The sequence below is a fragment of the Carassius auratus genome, unplaced genomic scaffold (assembly GCF_003368295.1).
Source record: "Carassius auratus strain Wakin unplaced genomic scaffold, ASM336829v1 scaf_tig00215781, whole genome shotgun sequence".
NCBI classification, from domain to species: Eukaryota; Metazoa; Chordata; class Actinopteri; order Cypriniformes; family Cyprinidae; genus Carassius; species Carassius auratus.
This window is the reverse complement of record NW_020528242.1, coordinates 794,317-816,731: the sequence shown is the minus strand read 5'-3', so window position 1 is coordinate 816,731 and position 22,415 is coordinate 794,317. Positions and strand designations below refer to the sequence as shown.

At 35.6% G+C, this 22,415-nt stretch overlaps 1 protein-coding gene across 1 annotated transcript in view; it reads left to right on the top strand.

Annotated features, from left to right (window-relative positions):
* LOC113095760 (protein-cysteine N-palmitoyltransferase HHAT-like) overlaps positions 1 to 19,480 on the top strand; it is a 29,972-nt gene extending 10,492 nt beyond the window's left edge. The window contains exons 7-10 of the mRNA XM_026261128.1: positions 2,876 to 2,911; positions 10,888 to 11,083; positions 11,207 to 11,342; positions 19,346 to 19,480. Of these exons, the coding sequence (XP_026116913.1) occupies positions 2,876 to 2,911; positions 10,888 to 11,083; positions 11,207 to 11,342; positions 19,346 to 19,425 (448 nt within the window). The 3' untranslated portion in view covers positions 19,426 to 19,480. The remainder of the gene's footprint in view (positions 1 to 2,875; positions 2,912 to 10,887; positions 11,084 to 11,206; positions 11,343 to 19,345) is intronic.
* Positions 19,481 to 22,415: the final 2,935 nt, after the last annotated feature.

The window sequence follows — 22,415 nt, the reverse complement described above, 5'->3', positions numbered from 1 at the left end:
TTCATACCAAAACCATATGAAACCAACATGAATACTCCATTTCTGAAAACCTAATCTCTAGATCTCTACAAAAACAGCATTTCAAAAGATTTTTTTTCCTTCTTTTTTCTTTATTGTGGATCTTTATTGTTATTGATCCTTATAGCAAGCTAATAAATTATGTTTTCTGTCCTTTGTCCCTAAACAGCTCTCAACGATTTTATTATTTTCATTAGAACATTATTTACAATGTTTATTGACACATTTTCCTCATGGGGACAATTAGCTTGTCTTTTACAGCCCTTTTTACTACCCTTGTGAGGACATTGGGTCTCCACAATGTAGGCAAAACCTGGCTCACTCTCTCACACACACACATATACACACAGAGAGAACGAGGCCAGGCTTAAGCTGATCTCTGTTCTGTTCATCAGCTCACTAATAGTTTAGTGGAATCATGAGGAAAACACTGTCTGAGCTGTGAGAAGTGTTTCGTTTCCTTTAGGCCTGCTTTGTCAGATGATGTCTGAAGTTGAGAGGCCCTATCTGAAGGAAACGGCAGGGTATTGAGTGAATCTGTTCCTATGTGTATCTCACCTTCAGCTTCATGACTCACCATCATTCATGAGACCATGCATCTAGTGGAGTGTGTGTGTGTATTTATGTTCACTCTTAGCAGAACGTTTACTATACTTGTACTGTATTTTAACTTTAATAATGATTTAATGATAATAATACATGACATGAGTTGGTTAAATAATTCTGGTTTGGTGTTCATATAGAACTTGAGCCCAAATGATTCTAATGAGGAAACTTAAAACAGTAATTGTATTATTCATCTGTAAAATTATGTAAAACAAATGCATTGGCCAAACATTTGTGTTTTTTATTTTTGGACTTAACTACTAGAGACAAGCACAACTGCATGTCTCCACATAATGTTTTATTAATATAAAGTGAAATTACTTCTGCTTTATCTGTTCTCCTAGCCTTCCCGGATGACTTTATTTCCCCAGAGCTGAAGCAGATTTCATCAATAGTTGCTAATGAATGCTGGGAATTGCTGGAATGAATCAACAATCCTGGACAAACTGATTTAGGGGTCATTATGTAGATGTAGGCACTAAAGATTTTGATAGTTTCTGTTGGCTCATGAAAACTTCATGTCAGGGCTTTCTGTCATGTTAGCAGCCATCTGCTTGCACGTGTCTGTTTCTCCTCATACAGGCCTGTTTTTAGAAGCAAGCAGTTCCAGATCTTTACTGCTGTCTCTGGGGTCTGGGTGTATTTGGACAGACTGGACTATGAAAGCTTTATGGCCTGTTGGTGTCCAATTCAGATTGTGTGTTTGCTCTAATTGGATGAGATGATGGAGATATCCATGTTACTGTCCACTTACCCATCCATTTAAACCTTAATCCATTTTTCACTGTGACTTGTAAAGGGAAAATCTTGACCTGTCTTTCCATTCACCCAACAGCCGATCGATAGCAAATAGCATTTTGTCAGTTCGAATGAAGAGGGATGAAATGTGGATAGATGGATGACTAGAAGTAAAGTGAGGATAACAATAGTGATGATCTGAGGACATCTGTTTGCACCTGCTCAGAGGAACAGGAAGAAGAAAGAATCCTGCAGAGAAACCAATTGAGTCACAAATGACCAACTCAATATTTTTGCTGTCACGATGGTTTGATACGAGCTACATGTCAAAGGGCACTTTATATTGTTTGTTAGAAAATTACAGAGAAAATTGGAGATCCAGACCTGATTTTCTTGTTTTTTCTACATATCCAGATTTTATATATAAATAAATATATATACATATATATATATATATATATATATATATATATATATATATATATGTATGTATGTATATGTGTGTGTGTGTGTATATATATGTATGTATGTATATGTGTGTGTGTGTGTGTGTGTGTATATATATATATATATATATATATATATATATGTATGTATATATATATATAAATTTCATGAATTTCAGCCGTTCAACATGATTTATTTTATTTTTACATTTTTATTTTTGATATTGTATATTTATTATTTATATTTATGTTTTATACTTTAAAAAAAACTTTTATTTATTTTACACACACACACACACACACACACGCACACACACACACACACACACATATATATATATATATATATATATATATATATATATATATATATATTTTTTTTTATAAGGATCGTGAATTCATTCATAATTCATAAATGTTATGTTTTAACATATAATTGTAAATTCTAATATTTTATTCATATTTTATATTTATTTTTGAAACTACAGTGTTTTGTTTTTTAATTTAGAAGAAAAGAGCTATCTAGTGACCAGAATATCATATAGACTTGCGGATGCACTCTGGCCAGTAGAAATCCTCTTGCAGCCTTCCAAAAGCTACCACATGGCAACATCCTGACAACCACCTGACCTGTGACATTGTGGTTGCAGGTGTTGCATGGGCAAGTTTGTTCTCTTCTCTCCCTCACATTTCCTTTAGAAAATGAGCAAATACAGTTTCTATTGACTGCATGAATATTGTGTATGCCTACCAGATCAGTAAGTTTGTTTTTGTGTGTCCTAAACCTGCCACAAAGTCCAGCGTTAGACTGCAGCTCAACTAGACAAATGGCAAAAAAAAATTGCAATCAGCCACTTTGAGAAAATGTCTCCCCTAATGCCAGCGTTTGTCCCAAGAGATTCATTAAAATGGTTTCTTCAAGCATCTCATGTATGCAGATTCTCATTTCTTTTTGTCTGTTCTGATTAAACACGTTTGTGTTGTGTTGTGTTCTGAAATGTGTGTGTTACCTCAAACCATCTGTGTTTAACCCCTGATCTCATTCATTACTGTCTTTTGCTTTTCAGACACTTTGACATGGGGCTTGACAAATGGCTCATCAGGTATGATTCCTCTGTTTCTTCTTATTTTGTATGGGTTTGTGAGAAAGAGGGGGATGTTTTGCACTGTTATGGACACGGTTATCTCTTGTCGCAGATTGAAAAGCACATGCATAATAATCATAATCAAAAACCATAATCACTAGAACAATTACACACGTTTCAGATCACCATTCTGGCACAATAAACTGGCAGTCTTGCATCTATTTTCTTTTGTTCTCGCTAGATTTGAATATTTTTTGTGTTTTTTTTTTCCTACTCCCTCTACTTCTGTGATTTGATTTACACTCTGACAATAGGCGGAATATGATGAATATTGCAATTTTGGATGGATTTAGCCTTGCTAAAAACAATTTTAGAGTTGAGGCACTTGAAATACAGCTGCTGAATGTTTCCACAAAATACCTGATACCTCAGAATAGCTGTTTTTCAGTAAAATGTTTTTAATGTCTGTTGAATAGGAATGTAGTTGCATATATTCCCCAATACATATGTGTGTAACATTACAGAATTTATTATGCAATATATTATATATAAACAAAACCCTCTTGAGGTCCTGGTCTGCTCAACTGTTGCATTTCCTGACACAGTTATTCATATTCTAATGTCCTCCAGCTGTATGGAGAGATCATTGTGGAGGTTTTGGAGAGAGAGCTCGGGGTGTGTTTTCGTCCTGGGTTTGGTATTGTCAGTCTTTGGCAGGGCTGCGATCTCCACAGACAAAAGATGTTTGATCAGGGTTGTATTAGCATGTATTTAGCACGATGAGCATCTTATTCTATCTCATGCTGGAAACTCGCCAGTTTGTGTGAATATGTACTTTGGAAATGTAATGTTACGTGTGATGTTTCCCGGGTCAATAACACAAACCAAAAAGCCCATAAATTATTTAATATTTCTTATTTATTTTTAGAACATCAAGGCAAATGACAAGACACTATGTGTCTTATGCAGATTTCCATGATGTTTACAAAGAAAGACAGTCCAAGAAAATGAGTTCATATTATCAGCCTGAGACCAATTCTGGCCCATCACAGCACGCAGAAAATATTCATGCACAATGTGCATCACACATCTATAATAGGGATGCGTGTTATATTTTGAATAATTTTTATTTTTATTTTAGGACATTATGAAATGTTTTATATTTTTCTCAAGTTCTGTGATTTTTGGTTTAATTTTTCTGGATTTATTTTTAATGATTTAATTAAATTTTGATAATAAAAACGGATGCTTGCTCTTGGTAGATTTAGATATTTTTCTTCACTTATTTTCTGCTAATTTAAGTTCTGCTAATTTCTTCTATTTTCACTTTTATATTAAGTCTTCTCATATTCACCTAAAGTCATTTTTTTTAATCCCTAATAATTTGTCAAAATCAGTGCTAAATGTAATCTTTAGCAAATTTCAAAATGCATATCGATTTTTCTACTTTACATTCTGTTGCAATTCCTAAATTCATGTAACATTGAACTTTTTAGTGTTTTATTTGTAATATATTAAGACAAAATAGTAAATACGTTTTTTTTTATTATTTTTTTTATTACCGGCTATAACATTAAAATAATTATTGCTTTATAAGTATCAATCAAAATCTCTATAGTAGTACATCTTTACACAATAAATGTTCAGCATTATGTTCAAAATAAATACATTCAAAAACCCATCTTTTAGGGTGGGTGACAGGAAACTATATTAAAACTAAATATATTTCACTATATTATAATTTTTTGCCCCAAAATTTTATTTACTAATTTGATTGATTTAACTATAAAGTTTTATTATCTATATAAATATCCATAGGTCCTAGTTTGGCATATAGAAGAACTGTGAGAAGACTCATTTTCAGACAGATGGGAATACAGCACAGAGAGCTGCATTATATATTTCCCGCCAAAATGGGAATGTCCCATTAGTCCCTGAATCCCACCAATCAGAAGCTGAGAGTAAACACTCCCATACTTTTCAAGCGGGAACACTGTGTTTGAATTTGAGTATGTTGAGTAACCCCTTCATTGTGAACAGAAAACCAAAAACATTTCCATCTCCTCCTGACCAAATCTTCTCCATCTTTCTCTCTGTTAAAATGTGTAGTGATTGCAGTGTGGCAAAGAGAGTTGATCTGCATAATTGGAGTGTGAATGTGGGCTGTGTGTGTGTGTGTGTACATGTTTTTCTATCTCTGTGAGGACTTAAACCCAAATGGTGTTGGGTGATAAAATATACAGTTGATACAATATAAAAATCATTACGCCTATGGAGAGTCCCCACAGTGATGGTAAACCAGATGTGTGTGTGTGTGTGTGTGTGTGTGAGAGAGAGAGAGAGAGTAAAGTGCATTTGGAGAGATCTTAATGTGTTTTTAAATGTGCAGTAATTGTGAAGAGCTGAGTTTTGGAGTGTGGAGGAGATGTGGGAGAGAATGGTTGGTGTGACTCACCGCTGATCTTAAAGCATCCACAGACACATGCCGCGCACCCCTCCTGTCGCACTATTGTCTGCTTGAACGCCTCGCTTTCAGCCTGTTGAGTGTCATCTCCTGTCTATTGAAATGTGCTCACAACAATCAAATCACAGGCACAGTTCATATGAGCTTATATAAGGGTGAGAGAGGGCTCAGATTATACTGCGGTGGCCACTGAAACAGAACAAGACCTTATTGTTTCTGTTCATAATGAAAATGTGCTCATAAACACTTTTCTCAGCAGGGCAACGTCTACACTTGGGCTTTAAAAAGCACATGAACAAAAGAAACAGAAACCAAAAGATCCAGTAGGATTGCAAGGTAAATCTGTACTAAAGTACTATGGTGACCATGTAACTACAGATTTCATTGACTGCCTTACCAGATGATAATGTGTTCAGTTCAGGAATCATGACATGAATTAAAAGTTAATGTGATTCATTAAATGGGTTCTAAGTTTGACATTAGAATGGTTTCATTATGAAATTTATTTGTTAATCACATCCAAATGGGATGTTTAGCAAAAGAAACATTACTTGCACTTTTTTTTTGTGACAGAACATAATTATCATGAAATCCTAATAAATCTGAAATTATTTATTTTTGTAGAAAAAATAATATAAAGACTATGAGACCATTTTATTAAATATATAATTAAGTAAAGTTTGGGGGAACATGTTATATTATTTATTGCAGATTTGCATTTCCCAGGTGTACACTCTAAAAACTGCTGGGTTGAAAACAACCCAATTTGGGTTATTTTGACAACCCAGCGCTGGGTCAAAAAGGGACGAACCCAGCGCTGGGTTGTTTTAACCCAACCAGTTGGGTTATCATATTTAACCCAGCCTGCTGGGTTGCCTTTTTTTATGGTTTAAAATGACTATATTGCAGGGTTTAAAAAAACAGAGCGGGTGTTTTTTTATCACTATTTCAGAAGGAAAACTACTGTATTTAGAAAATGTTCGATATCATTTCGCATGTGCTTGATAAGGCAGCGTTTGTGAGCTCAGCACGGCTCTGCAGCCGTTACCGGAGAAACCTACCTCTCCCGCTCTTAGCGCCTCCTGCTGGCAGAAAATAAACTCGCAGAGTGCAGCCATATGGGGAAACAATGCATTTCTAGATTAAAATTAACCCAAATTGAGCTAGGCATTAAACCTACAAATGTTATTCATTTTAAATATCACTTTTACACACAAATAATAATTACCAAAAGGAAAATATTTATTAAAAACAAGAGAAAAAAGTCAAAAAGTAACATGTTAGAAGAAATGCAGAAAAGGATGGCATTAACAGCTACAGAGTTCATAAACAAAGCATTGAACATTTGATGAATATAACTTAAGATCAAATTGGACTTTGTTCAATTGTATATATTGTATAAAAATATACGAAAACACATACAATAAATTTACAATTAGTTAGGTTTTTTCCCAACTATTCTGGCATGACAGTACACAAATAAATCACAACATTAACTTTGATATTATAGCATTTAACAGACGCATGTGTGTGTGTGTGTGTGTGTGTGTGTGTGAAAGAATGTGAGCAGGTGTATGAATGACAGAGTGTAAACTCTTCTACTAAACAACACAGAAAAAGCATTTAACTTTTTTTTTTTTTTTTTACAAATTATACACTTACAGTTTGTTTCATAGTCCATGCATACAGATCATGCATCACGGTCAATTTTCATGATCTCTTTAGCATAACTGATGTTATCATGAAGAAACCCCATCAGCACAGCATGTGACATCTTCTACATCATCCAGGGCAGCGTCCTCCTTTAAAACCACTGCTGTTTAGGGGAAAGAAGATTCTCCTCTCTGACCAGGATTCATCCAGTCACCGCCTGCTCTTTATCAGTGGCCTAAGAGAAACACATTTGAAAAAATTAAACATTTAATTAAACTATCCATTTTCAGGTAGAGGTGTATTCACATCCGTAAGGATAGGTAAATAATCGGTTTTAAAGTTTCAACACTTTGTGCGGTTGTTTAATGTCTCAGTCCACCACAGCGCTCCAGGAGGCTATAATGGCAGCACTAGTGTGAGGACATGCAATACTGTTTGATATATAAATATCAGAATTTACTTCTACAATAACTCTATATTTATGAAGCTTGAAAATACTGATTATCTAAACTATAAATGGATTAACAAATATTATGAGAAAACTAAAAATATATTAATTTATGTTTTAAAGACAGACAAAAGTCTTATAGGTTTGGAATGACTTGAGGGCAAGTAAATGATTTTTTGTGTGAACTTCACCTCTAAGAGCGAAGACCAAGAATAATGACTCTCCAAATCAGACAACTCCAAAGTTGGTTTGAGTTCTGCAATGAAAAACACAGACATCAATGGTTTTAATGAAATGAGCACGTAATCACACTGTTGTTGCATCAAAATGTGAAGTAAACTGGCAGGAGACAACAGAAAAATTTATTTTCTAAAAATAACTTACAGAAAATCTCAAAGGAATGATGCTCTCCCATGTCTCTTGCTTTTAACATCTACAAAAACAAAAAACAAACATTATTTTACTCTTAGTAAAAAAACAACAACTGATAACATGAAATTATGAAGTTTACTTGCCTTAAACGATCTTTCCCTCTCTTCAGAAGAAGCTGAGAAAACCACCTCCTCACACAAGCAGACTTGTGTGTCCTTAACTCCAGTTAGTTTGAGTTCTGCAATGGTTTCAATAAAATATTAACATATACATACATACATATACATACATACATATATATATATATATATATATATATATATATATATATATATATATATATATATATATATATATATATATATAAAATCACACTGTTTTTGCATCAAAATGTGAAGTTAACAGGCAGGACACAACAGAAACATTAATTTTCTAAAAAAAAAGTAATAATAATTTAACTTACATCAGTCTCAAAAGAATGAAGTTATCTTGCCTCTGGATTTCAACATCTAAAAAAAACACACACATTATTTTAGTCTTAGTAAAAATAAAGATAACTTGATGTTATTCTTTAGTTTACTCTCCTTAAACCGTCTGTCCCTCTCTTCAGAAGAACACCTCCTCCTCATCCTCACACAGGTCTGTGACTCCTCACACAAACAGCTTCTGTGCCTTTAACTCTCAGCGCGAGGACAATGAAGACAGGAGCTGGACAAGTCTGAAATATTACATGTAAAACATACTTTTAACAGTTACCACTTCAACAGCCTCAAAATAATTATGCTAGTCTTTACTACACAATGCCGTTTCCTTTAGGAGACAAACATACATTCAGTTTAACCGCGAAAAAAAAGACAAATTCACATGAGCGTAACCGTGACCATAACCGTCTGTTTACGCCTCAAAGAGAACAGATAATGTAAAATCTTATGTAAATATGACAAAATACATTCACAGACGTTATATTAAAAGTACATCCTCCGTTCAGAAACGTTACATGAGGCAGTTAAGACCTCCGTGTCCGAGGCGAAAACCGCGTCCGTTTTATATATATATATATATATATATATATATATATATATATATATATATATATATATATATATATAACGCTAAGCTCCTTTGTTTCCGCCTTTCATAAAACCTTCCGCCTTTCATACAACCGGGTAAACAATAAAAGATAACTTTACATTTTGAATATTTAACGTTACTTACCATAGTCTTTCACTCGCTTCTCGCTTCTATCACGCTGAGAAAATGGCGGCTGCTCGCACTGGAGACGTACGATTTTGACGTGACGTGCGTGCTCTCCTTCACGTCCGCGTCCTCAACCCACCCCGCTGGGTTAAAAAAGAGAGTTATTTTCAACCCAAACTTGGGTTAAAACATCCCAAAGTCCTATCCAACGGCCTCAACCCAGCAGTTGGGTTGAAAAAACAACCCAGCGTTTTTTAGAGTGTATTGATAGTGCTTGTGAAACAGAATGTATCCGAGCGCTGCTGCAGAAATACAGCTCTTTCAGATGTCTATAAACCATATGTATTATGCATAATGTTATTTTGTATATATATATATATATATATATATATATATATATGTGTGTGTGTGTGTATATGTGTGTGTGTGTGTGTGTGTGTGTGTGTACATAAGCATACACATAATATTAATTGTAAGTGTCAGTTCATCCGTCATTGCTCATTGCTGTTCAGGTGTTTAGGTGTCGTCCAAAGTATTTATTTAGTCAAAATGCTGAGGTGCCAAAGGCATCTATCGCACCAAATTCTTATTTTGGTATCAGCCCAACCCCACTGAAGAGTCGAATCATTTGCATGATGTCAAAACTTTTTTTTTTTATATTATATTGATATATGACTAACAGATTATTTAAGATTTTAACTGTTAGATAAGTCGTCTGTTCACAGGTTTTTGAGCTTTTAGAGTGATGAGTTATATACATGCATTGGGATATTATTGCAAACTCAGAGACACATTTGCCTTCACACTCTAGTTTTTAGTTTTGTCATCAAATCTAAAGGGGCGGTCACACTGCACTTTCTGTTCCATTGACTTCTACTGGTACACATGCACGTTTTTCACATCTCATTGTGTTCCAAAGTTCAAGTTTAGTAAACTTTAACCTGTGAATTCATATCACATGAAGATGTGTGACGAACAGAATATTGATGCATCACAGTGTGACCTCATAGCTTTGCCAGATCCTAATTCGTCGGTCACCGACGTGATGTCGAGAGTGACCGACTGAACGGGAACTCTTTTTTTTTTTTTTTGCATAATTTTGCTTCCTTCCGATTAGATGACAGTGTGCCCTAATGAGCCCTATCAATAAACCATCAGTAACACCAGACAAAAACCCATCGATCCTATTAGGCATCCTATGGGGAGAAACAGACACATGAATGTTGAAGAATAAAAATAGAAGAGCAGAGATTTTTTTTTTAAGTGAGATAAACTAAAGCACAGTTGATCGTCTTTTCTTGATCTCTACACACGCTGTCAGCTGGAGCTGTGGTCAGGGGCTGATCTTATCCTCTTCACTATCTCCCTCACACACACACACACACACACACACACACACACACACAGATGAGTCAAGTCCTCCACTATCCCAACAGCCTCATTAGAACAGATTGGTGCTCTCTCAGCCCTGAAATGGAAACTCTACCATACTGCCGTGGAGAGAGATCGGGTTCAGTCCAGAATTCTCTCTCTCTGCTGTATGTTATCACTGTGAAGTGAACGGTGGCCGTTTTACAGACAGTATATCATCTGAAGACACTTTTTTCCTCTTTTTTTTTTCAAACATTTATCTAACAGACAGTCATGGTCCATGCGATAGAAATGGCTTAATAAACAATGTCTTAATCCAATTGTAAAAATGCTAAAAGTTGTTTTGTAGGATGTAAAATATTATCTAAATATTAACATTGCAACAAAAAAAAAATTGTCACATTACGCTTAAAAGAAAACAGCAACTCTTGTGTTCCACACACAGTTGTCATATTTTTTTGCTGAGCGTGTGTATTTGTATGTTTTTAGGTACGTGCCACTGGGAGTCTCTCGTCACGGTGTGTTCCGGAAACTCATCTCCACGGCGCTTGCGTTTGGGTTTGTGTGTTTCTGGCATGGTTGCCATGACTACCTGCAGTACTGGGCCTTGCTGAACTGGATAGGGGTGTTGGTGGAGAACGTTCTCGCACTCCTCGTCTCCTCTCGTTCTCTTCATCACATTATTGTGAGTTTACACAAACCCTCTCCTCTTAAGTTATCAGCATTGAATAAAGTTCAGTGTAAGAGCACTAATAAATCCCACATAACACGTCATAAAAAATACCTTGCTCTTTTGATCTCATCGTAGGTAAGCCGTCTGTCACCTCGGATGCAGAGGCGTGGCCTAGCACTTATCTCCGCCCTCTCCACTGCTTTTCTGATTCTGTCCAATCTGGGAGGGATCCATGTGGGCAGAATCTTCTGGAAGAGGCTGTTTGTCCAAGGTGGGTCGTTTAAATATATGGTCTTTCTTACATACCCTTGTGAAAAAGAAGTACACTGTAGCATACTTAAAAAAAAAAAAAAAATTAAATATATATATATATATATATATATTATATATATATATATATATATATATATATATATATATATATATATATATATATATATATATATATATATATATATATATATATATATATATATATATATATATATTTATATATATATTAAATATATTATTTGGTGTTTATTGAATAATGTTTTCAGACACTGAATTTCTGAATGATTTGCTGAAAACTTGTCCACCATCAGGCCATCCAAGATGTTTGTTTGTTTAATGGAATATATCTGGAGATATTTAGCATTGCATCCTCCTTAGTAAAACTCTTTAACACTTTTCAAAAGTGTTTTAAAGAAACATGAAAGTGACACTTAATTGTACTTAATATTTTTTGTTGCATTGATCTTATATTATCTGCAAGTACTTAAAAAAAAGTGCACATTCAGTACAATTAATACCACGACTGAGGTGCTCTTGAGCAAGGCACGAACCCCAAATTTTCCCCCGGGCGCTACTGTAATAAATGCCTGCCCACTGCTCCAGGTGTGTGTGTGTGTTCACTGCTGTGTGTGTGCACTTTGGAAGGGTAAAATACAGAGCACGAATTCAGAGAATGGTTCACCATACTCGGCTGTATGTCACGTCACTTTCACTGTCACTGTCACTTTTTTTAAGCACTTTTTTAGGGAAGAGAGACATTCAAATGTCATCAGTCAGATTTGTTTCCCTCTATCCATAACTGCTGACAAGTCAACCACAGCTGCTGACAGCGTGTTTTTAAACTCTCTGGGAATGTGAAAGTTTTCAACCCTTTATCTTTTTGTGGGTCATGTTGAGGCAGCAATTCAGAAAGAAAGCTGTAATGATTTGGTTCTGTAATGTAATGATGTGAGACTGCGTGTCATTTCATCCCAGATCAGACACAAACGTGAGGAAATTAATTCATTCTGAAGTGCTCCGAACACATTTTGTGTTGAAGGAAACCGAGTCTCTGTTTTGTGGTGCATATGAGATGTTACAAATGATTTTGTAAGATTGTTTGTAGGATTATAATTATATTTTTAAAAAAAATTGTGATTGAAAATCAAACTTAAACAATTGTAGAATTTTGATGAAAACTAAAACCAAGAAATGTTATACTTTAATATAAAATTAAGGTCAATTGTAATATAAAATAATAGATATTCAAGATTCTGCACCATTTCTTGGTCACTTATCAAAAAGAGTCTTCACAAACTGCTTCAGGATCTTGCTGGTAGCTCCTAAGCAACATTTAATGTCAAATGAAGCACCAGTGGTCATCTGGGCATTTATCAATGAAGAGTTATAGAGAGAGAGAGATCAAATAAAGGCAGGTGAATGTCTGTCTGGAAATTTCTAGAAGCTGATATTCATCCATTTGCCACCGGGTAGCATAAACACCACAGAGTCTTAACAACGGTCACCATGGTATCATTCATTCTTGGCATCTCTGAGAGGTGGCCATGCTGATCACAAGCACCCCCTACAGCAGCTGTCATTCAGACGCTGAAGGAGAGGTTTTGTGCCGCTCAGGAGCTGCGGGGTACAGTAAAGCTCAGAGAGAGACCTGCTGGGCACAGAGACTCACAGGATCCTGAAGTTATTCATTCATTTATACATTTAATTCTAAATGTTTATTATAGGAACCATATCCTACTACTTTAGTTACATTTAATTTGTTTCCTTAAGTCAGTTTTGTTAGTAAATTTGTAATAATTGACTAGTTTACATCTGGTTTACATTAAATGTAAAGTACATGACAATTTAAATTTTAAAGCCCAAGACTAGTTGTCAACTGAAGCTAAGCAGGGCTGAGCCTGGTCAAATGGGAGACCTGGGAGAACTAGGTTGGTGTTGGAAGAGGTTCTAGTGAGGACAGCAGGGGGTGCTCACCTGTGGTCTGTGTGGGTCCTAGTGCCCCAGTATAGTGATGAGGACACTATACTGTCAACAAGCACCGTCCTTCAGATGAGACGTTAAACCGAGGTCCTGACTCTATGTGGTCATTAAAAATCCCATGACACTTCTTGTAAAGATTAGGGGTGTAACTCCGGGTTTCCGGGCCAGATTCCCTCCACTGGGCATTGTTAATCACTGCCTCCTAATAATCCCCATTCACTTGATTGGCTCTATGCCTCTCTCTCCTCTCCACCTGTAGCTGGTGTGAGGTTGTCCTGTGGCTGCTGTCACATCATCAGTGGATGCTGCACACTCGCGGTGTTTGAGAAGAGATCGCCAAGAGATTTGGGTGTACAGCAATACACAATAAAGTGCTATACAAATGCATCATTCATTCATTCGTAATCAGTTTCTGATTAACTTGCTCAATGCACTATGTGATTTTTGCCCTGATTTTCTGCTGATTTACTGTCTGGAGAAGTTGACGCTAGTCAGAGCCAGTCTGCAGTTTTGAATTGATAGATTTCATAGAAAATTACACGTACAATGGCGTGTCATGTGTCTCCTAGTAACAAGGCACACGTTTCTGCATGAGTTTGTTAATAATAACACAAATAGTGTTCGATCCTCAGTCATTTAGTCTATGAAAGCCTGATTTTTTTCTCTGTGACTATTACAAAGTCAGTAAGTATATGATTCCCAGTATTTTAAGATCTGTTCAGTTTTTAAAAGTAGTGTATTCCAGCCTCAACAGTTTCTATATATACTACAACAGTTCTTACTGGTTCTCGAATCTGATTGGATGTGAGCATTTTCCAGGTGTGCGATATTTTATTGAAATATTATTTTTATATATATTGGCTTATTGGTCAGTTATGTTAATCAAACTTTTCTTTTACTTTTTTAACATTCAATTTGAAGTTTCAAATAGTTCAGGTCTTACATTTCAGTTCCGTAGCATGTCACCAAATTAAACAATAATATAGAAAAAAGAATATTATGAATTTTACCTGTTTAGAATTTCAAACTTTTTCTGTTTTGGATTTGTTGTGCTCTATATGCAAGTTTGAGAAACAGATAGATAGATAGATAGATAGATAGATAGATAGATAGATAGATAGATAGATAGATAGATAGATAGATAGATAGATAGATAGATAGATAGATAGATAGATAGATAGATAGATAGATAGATAGATAGAGAAAATAGTTAAACATTTTATAATACCAGTTTTTGGCAATAACTTTAAAATAATTTTCACCTCATTGGTACAAGCCAATGTGGCTACATTTATTAACTATGTCCTATGTGTCTTTTCACACATAGAAGGTCCGTGTTTATTTGAATTTTTGTTTTTAAGCAAGTGTTTTGGAAGAGTGTCCTTTTGATATAATAATATTCTGTTCTCCGTCTTGCCTCTGTAAGTGTGTGTTGACGTGTATCTGATCCGTATTTAATGCAGGTGGGTTTGGTGTGACGCAGGTTGAGTCATGTTGAGAGGGTTTGTGTGTCACTGGATGAGGACAAAGTTCAGAAAGCAGATCTGTAGTCTTTTACTCAAAATAAGACACAACTCACGCACTGCCTCTGAGCCTCTTTTCCATCTCACTTTTTTGTAGCCTTTCTGTTCATTGCAGTTTTGTGCCTGTTGTTGGAAAATGCATTAATTGGCTGTGACTCCAGCACCTGAAGGACAATGAGGTGAAACCAAATGTAATCAGCACCCTCCTTTTTTTCATTTACTCTCATTTTCTTTCTGCTCCATCCTTCTTTTCTTGTCCCTGATGCAACAAGGCAGGTCCTTTTAATGATCCCACCAGAGACAAACACACACACCTGTCTGGTGGGGCTATTAGTGCACATGCTTAGGGGGAACTGTGATTTTGAGTGTTTCCTTATGTACAGTATATAAAACATTGACTAATAATAATGTGGATATATATATATATATATATATATATATATAATACCTCAACAGTAATGTGAAAATAACATTCAATAACAGTTATGCATGTTTATGCATCTGTTTTTATCAAAAGCCACAAATGAGAGTAACACAAAGAGAAGCAATTAATCCAAGGGATAATGTAATCCAAATATTACTGCCATAACACAAATCCATAAGCACTTGAAAGGAGCAGATATATAAGTGTATTAAGTGAAGCGCTCCGGGAAAAGATGTGTCTTCAGGCGTTTTGAGGATTATAATAGATCCTGCTGTTCAGGTGAAGGTTTGGAGGTTATTGTATAAAAGTTTTAAAAAGTGAACTTGTGCCACATTTTGAGGGCACCACTGCACAATTGTTCATTAACTGACTGCAGGGGGCAAAAGAGAATGTAAATGAGTGAACACATCCCTGTAGTCTAATAAAATTTCACGTTATATCTGTTAATCTGTGTGAAGATATAAATCAGAGCTCACATGGGGGTAATTATCACTGGATGCTGCAGGGAACTTCTAGTAAGCATAGCTAGCTATTCTGTACAGGAAAGCACCAGGCTTCAGTGTTTTGTGTATTTAAGTGTTGAAATTTCAGGGCTCTTGACTGAGATTAAAATTATATTGAATGTGGCCAAAAACCATCACCAATGCTTTGTAATGCTGCACCAGTCATAAGTCAAGTCAAGTCACCTTTATTTGTATAGCGCTTTAAACAAAATACATTGAGTCAAAGCAACTGAACAACATTCATTAGGAAAACAGTGTGTCAATGACAGTTAAAGGCAGTTCATCATTGAATTCAGTGATGTCATCTCTGTTCAGTTAAATAGTGTCTGTGCATTTATTTGCAATCAAAGTCAACGATATCGCTGTAGATGAAGTGACCCCAACTAAGCAAGCCAGAGGTGACGGCGGCAAGGAACCGAAACTCCATCGGTGACAGAATGGAGAAAAAACCTTGGGAGAAACCAGGCTCAGTTGGGGGGCCAGTTCTCCTCTGACCAGACAGGTTGCAGCAAAGTCAGATGTGCAGAAGAATCATCTGTTTCCTGTGGTCTCGTCCTGGTGGTCCTCTGAGTCAAGGTCTTTTTCAGCGGATCTGTATCTGGGGCTCTAGTTGTCCTGGTCTCTGCTGTCTTTCAGGGCGGTAGAGGTCCTTTCTAGGAGCTGATCCACCATCTGGTCTGGATACGTACTGGATCCGGATGACTGCAGTGATCCTTTGATCTGGATACAGACTGGATATGGTGGCTACGCTGACCTCGGAATAAGAGAGAAACAGATATTATTAGCGTAAATGCCATTCTTCTAATGATGTAGCAAGCACATCGGGTGGTATGGCGAGTGTTCCCGGTTTGGGAAGTGTTCCAGTTTAGAGAACGTAGCGGACGTAGAGGATTATAATGTAAAAGGAGCTCATTCAAATACTGAGGTGCTAAACCATTCAGGGCTTTATAAGTAATAAGCAATATTTTAAAATCTATACGATGTTTGATAGGGAGCCAGTGCAGTGTTGACAGGACCGGGCTAATATGGTCATACATACTTCCTGGTTCTAGTAAGAACTCTTACTGCTGCATTTTGGACTAGCTGTTTGTTTACTAATCATGCAGAACAACCACCCAATAAAGCTTTACAATTATCTAACCTTGAGGTCATAAATGCATGGATTAACATTTCTGCATTTGACATTGAGAGCATATAGATATATTTTAGAGATGGAAAAAATGCAGTTTTACAAATACAGTATTGTTCAAAATAATAGCAGTACAATGTGACTAACCAGAATAATCAAGGTTTTTAGTATATTTTTTATTGCTACGTGGCAAACAAGTTACCAGTAGGTTCAGTAGATTGTCAGAAAACAAACAAGACCCAGCATTCATGATATGCACGCTCTTAAGGCTGTGCAATTGGGCAATTAGTTGAAAGGGGTGTGTTCAAAAAAATAGCAGTGTCTACCTTTGACTGTACAAACTCAAAACTATTTTGTACAAACATTTTTTTTTTCCTGGGATTTAGCAATCCTGTGAATCTCTAAACTAATATTTAGTTGTATGACCACAGTTTTTTAAAACTGCATGACATCTGTGTGGCATGGAGTCAACCAACTTGTGGCACCTCTCAGCTGTTATTCCACTCCATGATTCTTTAACAACATTCCACAATTCATTCACATTTCTTGGTTTTGCTTCAGAAACAGCATTTTTGATATCACCCCACAAGTTCTCAATTGGATTAAGGTCTGGAGATTGGGCTGGCCACTCCATAACATTAATTTTGTTGGTTTGGAACCAAGACTTTGCCCGTTTACTAGTGTGTTTTGGGTCATTGTCTTGTTGAAACAACCATTTCAAGGGCATGTCCTCTTCAGCATAGGGCAACATGACCTCTTCAAGTATTTTAACATATGCAAACTGATCCATGATCCCTGGTATGCGATAAATAGGCCCAACACCATAGTAGGAGAAACATGCCCATATCATGATGCTTGCACCTCCATGCTTCACTGTCTTCACTGTGTACTGTGGCTTGAATTCAGAGTTTGGGGGTCGTCTCACAAACTGCCTGTGGCCCTTGGACCCAAAAAGAACAATTTTACTCTCATCAGTCCACAAAATGTTCCTCCATTTCTCTTTAGGCCAGTTGATGTGTTCTTTGGCAAATTGTAACCTCTTCTGCACATGCCTTTTTTTTAACAGAGGGACTTTGCGGGGGATTCTTGAAAATAGATTAGCTTCACACAGACGTCTTCTAACTGTCACAGTACTTACAGGTAACTCCAGACTGTCTTTGATCATCCTGGAGGTGATCATTGGCTGAGCCTTTGCCATTCTGGTTATTCTTCTATCCATTTTGATGGTTGTCTTCCGTTTTCTTCCACGTCTCTCTGGTTTTGCTCTCCATTTTAAGGCATTGGAGATCATTTTAGCTGAACAGCCTATCATTTTTTGCACCTCTTTATAGGTTTTCCCCTCTCTAATCAACTTTTTAATCAAAGTACGCTGTTCTTCTGAACAATGTCTTGAACGACCCATTTTCCTCAGCTTTCAAATGCATGTTCAACAAGTGTTGGCTTCATCCTTAAATAGGGGCCACCTGATTCACACCTGTTTCTTCACAAAATTGATGACCTCAGTGATTGAATGCCACACTGCTATTTTTTTTAACACATCCCTTTCAACTAATTCAACTAATTGCCCAATTGCACAGCCTTAAGAGCGTGCATATCATGAATGCTGGGTCTCATTTGTTTTCTGACAATCTACTGAACCTACTGGTAACTTGTTTGCCACGTAGCAATAAAAAAATATACGAAAAACCTTGATTATTCTGGTTAGTCACATTGTACTGCTATTATTTTGAACAATACTGTAACAACATTGACAAGCAACCAAATAATGAGTTAATAAACTGAAAAGCCTTCATGTATACATTTCAAACAATCCACAGTTGAACTGAATTGTTGAAAGGGATGGTTTTGATCTGAAGATATCAGATAAATAGAAAAAATAGAAAATAATGTGAACTCGAATCCGATTCTTCAAAAATGCTTTGCACACATGTACAGTGCTGTAATGCATATGTTTACATATATCTTACATGTATGTGTAAGAATTGGTCAGTGGAGGATATTTGTCATCCAGGCAAATGCATCAATTAGGATTCAGTATAGAATCTGAAAATGTATTGGATTCATTTGGATTGGCAAAAATTTGTCAAGTAAAACACATCAAGATAATATATCAACATAACTTTTCTGTACTAAAGAATAAACACAGCGTGAGTCGTAATGTCTGATTTGTGAACAAACGACTCATAAATGGAACTTTTAAATGAATTTCCACTTAAATTAACCCTTGGAATCACACAAAAACAACACACACAAAAAGGGAATCGTTAAGAGCCATTACTGATTTGACAGCCGACACTCTCAAAGAATTGTGAGTTGTTTATGAGTCATGTCTGATTTATATGGGAACCATTGCTGTGACATTAGGTTCATGAAACTTACAGTATGCTTTCTTCATAGCTTTTATTGTGTATTTTAAATCTCTCTTCTCTGTTTCTTCAACAGGCTGGTCATCTGTAGCCGTTCCAGTGGTTGCTTTTCTCTATTGCTTTGCTCAAGTTGGTATTGAGTGGGACATGAGATGACAACACGCCTCAGAGCAGAATGATGGGAAGACAACGTTTCTCGCAGAAAACACAGTGATATTTAAAGTTTTACCATCATTTGGACCAGTCGCAATGTGGCTAACCAACATTCCTATCAACTTCTACAATATCATGTGTTTGTATAGTAGTTATGTTGTATTTGGAGTTTGTGCGTGTGTGGAAATGAAATGGTGTGAGTTTGATGGTTAATCCTGTCGCTGCTTTATTTATGAGTTTGTCTGAACACTGATGGTGCCAGGATACAGCCTGACCATTGCTCATTCTCATTCATTTTGTCCCTCTGATCTTCCTTGTCCTGATCTCTCCATCTCAACTCATTTTTTATATCCATCATTCTCTCTTTCTTGAGTCTACCTACTTCTATCTTCTTACTAACAGCACAAGGTGCTCTATGTGCTTAATTAGATCAGTGATCTTCTAGCCTGGAGTTTCTCCTTTATTAGAGAGAGGTAAGACGTGTGTGTTTCGGTGGTAGGGAGATTACACTTTAAAGAGCTTTATCTGTGCTACGTACCTTTATCAGCATCAGCTAAATCATTCATAATCCCTTCACAAAAACCTCTCTCTCTGTTTTAAGTTTAGTGTGCTATTACTGGCAAGATAAAACTGCAAATTTGCAAAACCATACAAATAAAAACTGGAAAATTACTATTTCAAAATGAAAGCAATGAGAAATGGGGTAATGCAAAATAATAGTGCAAATTAAAAATAGGTCTAAATTAAATATTTCTGTAATTCAGTTATTATTAATAATATATATTAATGAAAGTAATGAAATGTGCACTTAGTATTTTTATTATTACATATCAATTATATTATATCTCTCTCTCTCTGTTTCTTCTCTATGATATGATGTTATTTTAGAAGATGGTGTGGCAGAGGTCATTACCCTTTCTCTGAGTCATACTGAAATTGCTTACTGTCATCACTTTACACAGGTCCTTGATGTGCATGTGTGTGTTTTTCTCAACACCGGTCACTCTGCTATTAATGAATGTTGATTCATTGTTATGTAACATTACACAATCTTAAAATTGTAGGTAATGCAGTTCAAAATGTAACAAGTTCAGTCTTTCTCTCTGCTTAAAGTCAGCATGAATTGCCATTTACACCCTGTAATGTGGTGTATTTTTTTGTGAAATTGAATAGTTAATGAGAGAAAATATATGGTGGGAGTTGGATTGGACGATGTAAAGTGGACATTACTTACTATAATGGAGCTAGAAATTAAAGCAATTTTGCTAAAGCAGTGTGTAAATAGCTATTGGTCCTCATCAAATAGTCTGTTTTAAATAGTATGGACAATTTTATGTTTTGAATTGCATTAAATTGGGCCAGATTTGATTTCATGCTGACTTTAAAGGTAATGTGCTTTCATAAGTATCTTTAATGTGCTCAAACAAAGAGAAATAGATAAATTGACAGCAAGATAGAACAAGTGAAAATATGTATAGAAAATATTTTATTCTCATAAATAATATTTTACAGCAATTTTACAAATTTTATCTTTGTGCTTTACAGTAGTAGCAATTTCCATGTGAAGAAATGATTTAAGTGAGGATGTTTCAGTCAGTGGATAATGACTATGATGTCTGCTGAGTACATCTGAAATAGGTTTAATTAGGGCTGTTTTTATAGAACGACCCTTAGAATGACCTTCAGATGTGTCTGTTCTTCCAAACCCTTCAGTGTGATAGAACTGCACAGCTTCATTTGAACTTCACTATCAGTATTAAGGACTTAAAAATACTCCCTGTTCTCCAGATTTCTGTACTGTGCATGTCAAGATTTGTATTCAAACACTTACATGCACCAACACACATGAATATATGTGTGTGTGCAATAGCGTGTTTGGGTGAATCACACAGAATCTGTCCTAAACATTTATTTCACCCCAAATTCAAAAGAAAAAAAAATATTTTGCATAAAATATGTGCTTATGTTCAGGTTTTGTATTTTTTTTTTTCAATCAATTCTCAGTGCTCTAATGCAAAAATATATATATATATATTTTTTTTTTTTTTTTTTTTTTTTACAAATTGTTAAAATTCATATAATAGTTTTTATTGTACCAAAATAATTTTTACATTTTTTTTCTGTAATTCAATTTTTTCCAATTTGTATACAATTATGTAATACAGTTATCAATTCAATCTTGTGATGCAAGAATAAATATAATTGCTTGATAATATTTCAAATTAAATATCAGATTTTATGTTTAATTACATTAATTTATATTTTCTTTTAATATCATGATAAAATGTTTTTTAAATGGCATCATTTACATTATACAAAACATAATTTTTTCTTTAGATTTTGGTATTAAATGGGGAATTTCCTCATTTTTCAGGGTATTTCCTCATTTTGTCATGGACTGGTCTCTAGTCTTCAATCATGTAGTGGACCTGGAACTTTGGTTCTCAAGTCTGAAAAGCTATGCAAACACCCTTAAGCCAGTCTAAGATCTGCAAGGATTCATTTCCTCCTACTAAATGCAAATTTGAACTCGCTCACCAAGAGTCTGCTAACAGGAGGGAATCCATTAGCTCTATGGGGTAAGAGGCAAGAGATTAAATGCTCGTGCAGTAGAGGTGGATTTTCTTTATAATGGTAATTTATTCCATTTTTCTTTGTATTTGCCATGCATGTCTTAACCATATTTTAAGTTTAAATCAAGCCATGCTGCTGGCGTATATGATCACATCAGTCACGATCAGATTGTAACTAATCTCCGCAAGTAAACCATGCTAGTGTCTAAAAGAGGATTATTTCTCCTTAAAGGAATCAACTCTGTACAATCCTCATTCTCATTCTCTCTCACGGTGAAAAAGTGCATTCTCTGATTATTATGACTCTTATTGCTGTGTTGCAGAGGCATGCGGTGACATCAGGGCTGTGTTTGTTATATTATGTTGTTAACTCTGTGGTTCAGGTGAAACATTACATCTGGGCTAGAAAAGCGTGGTGGG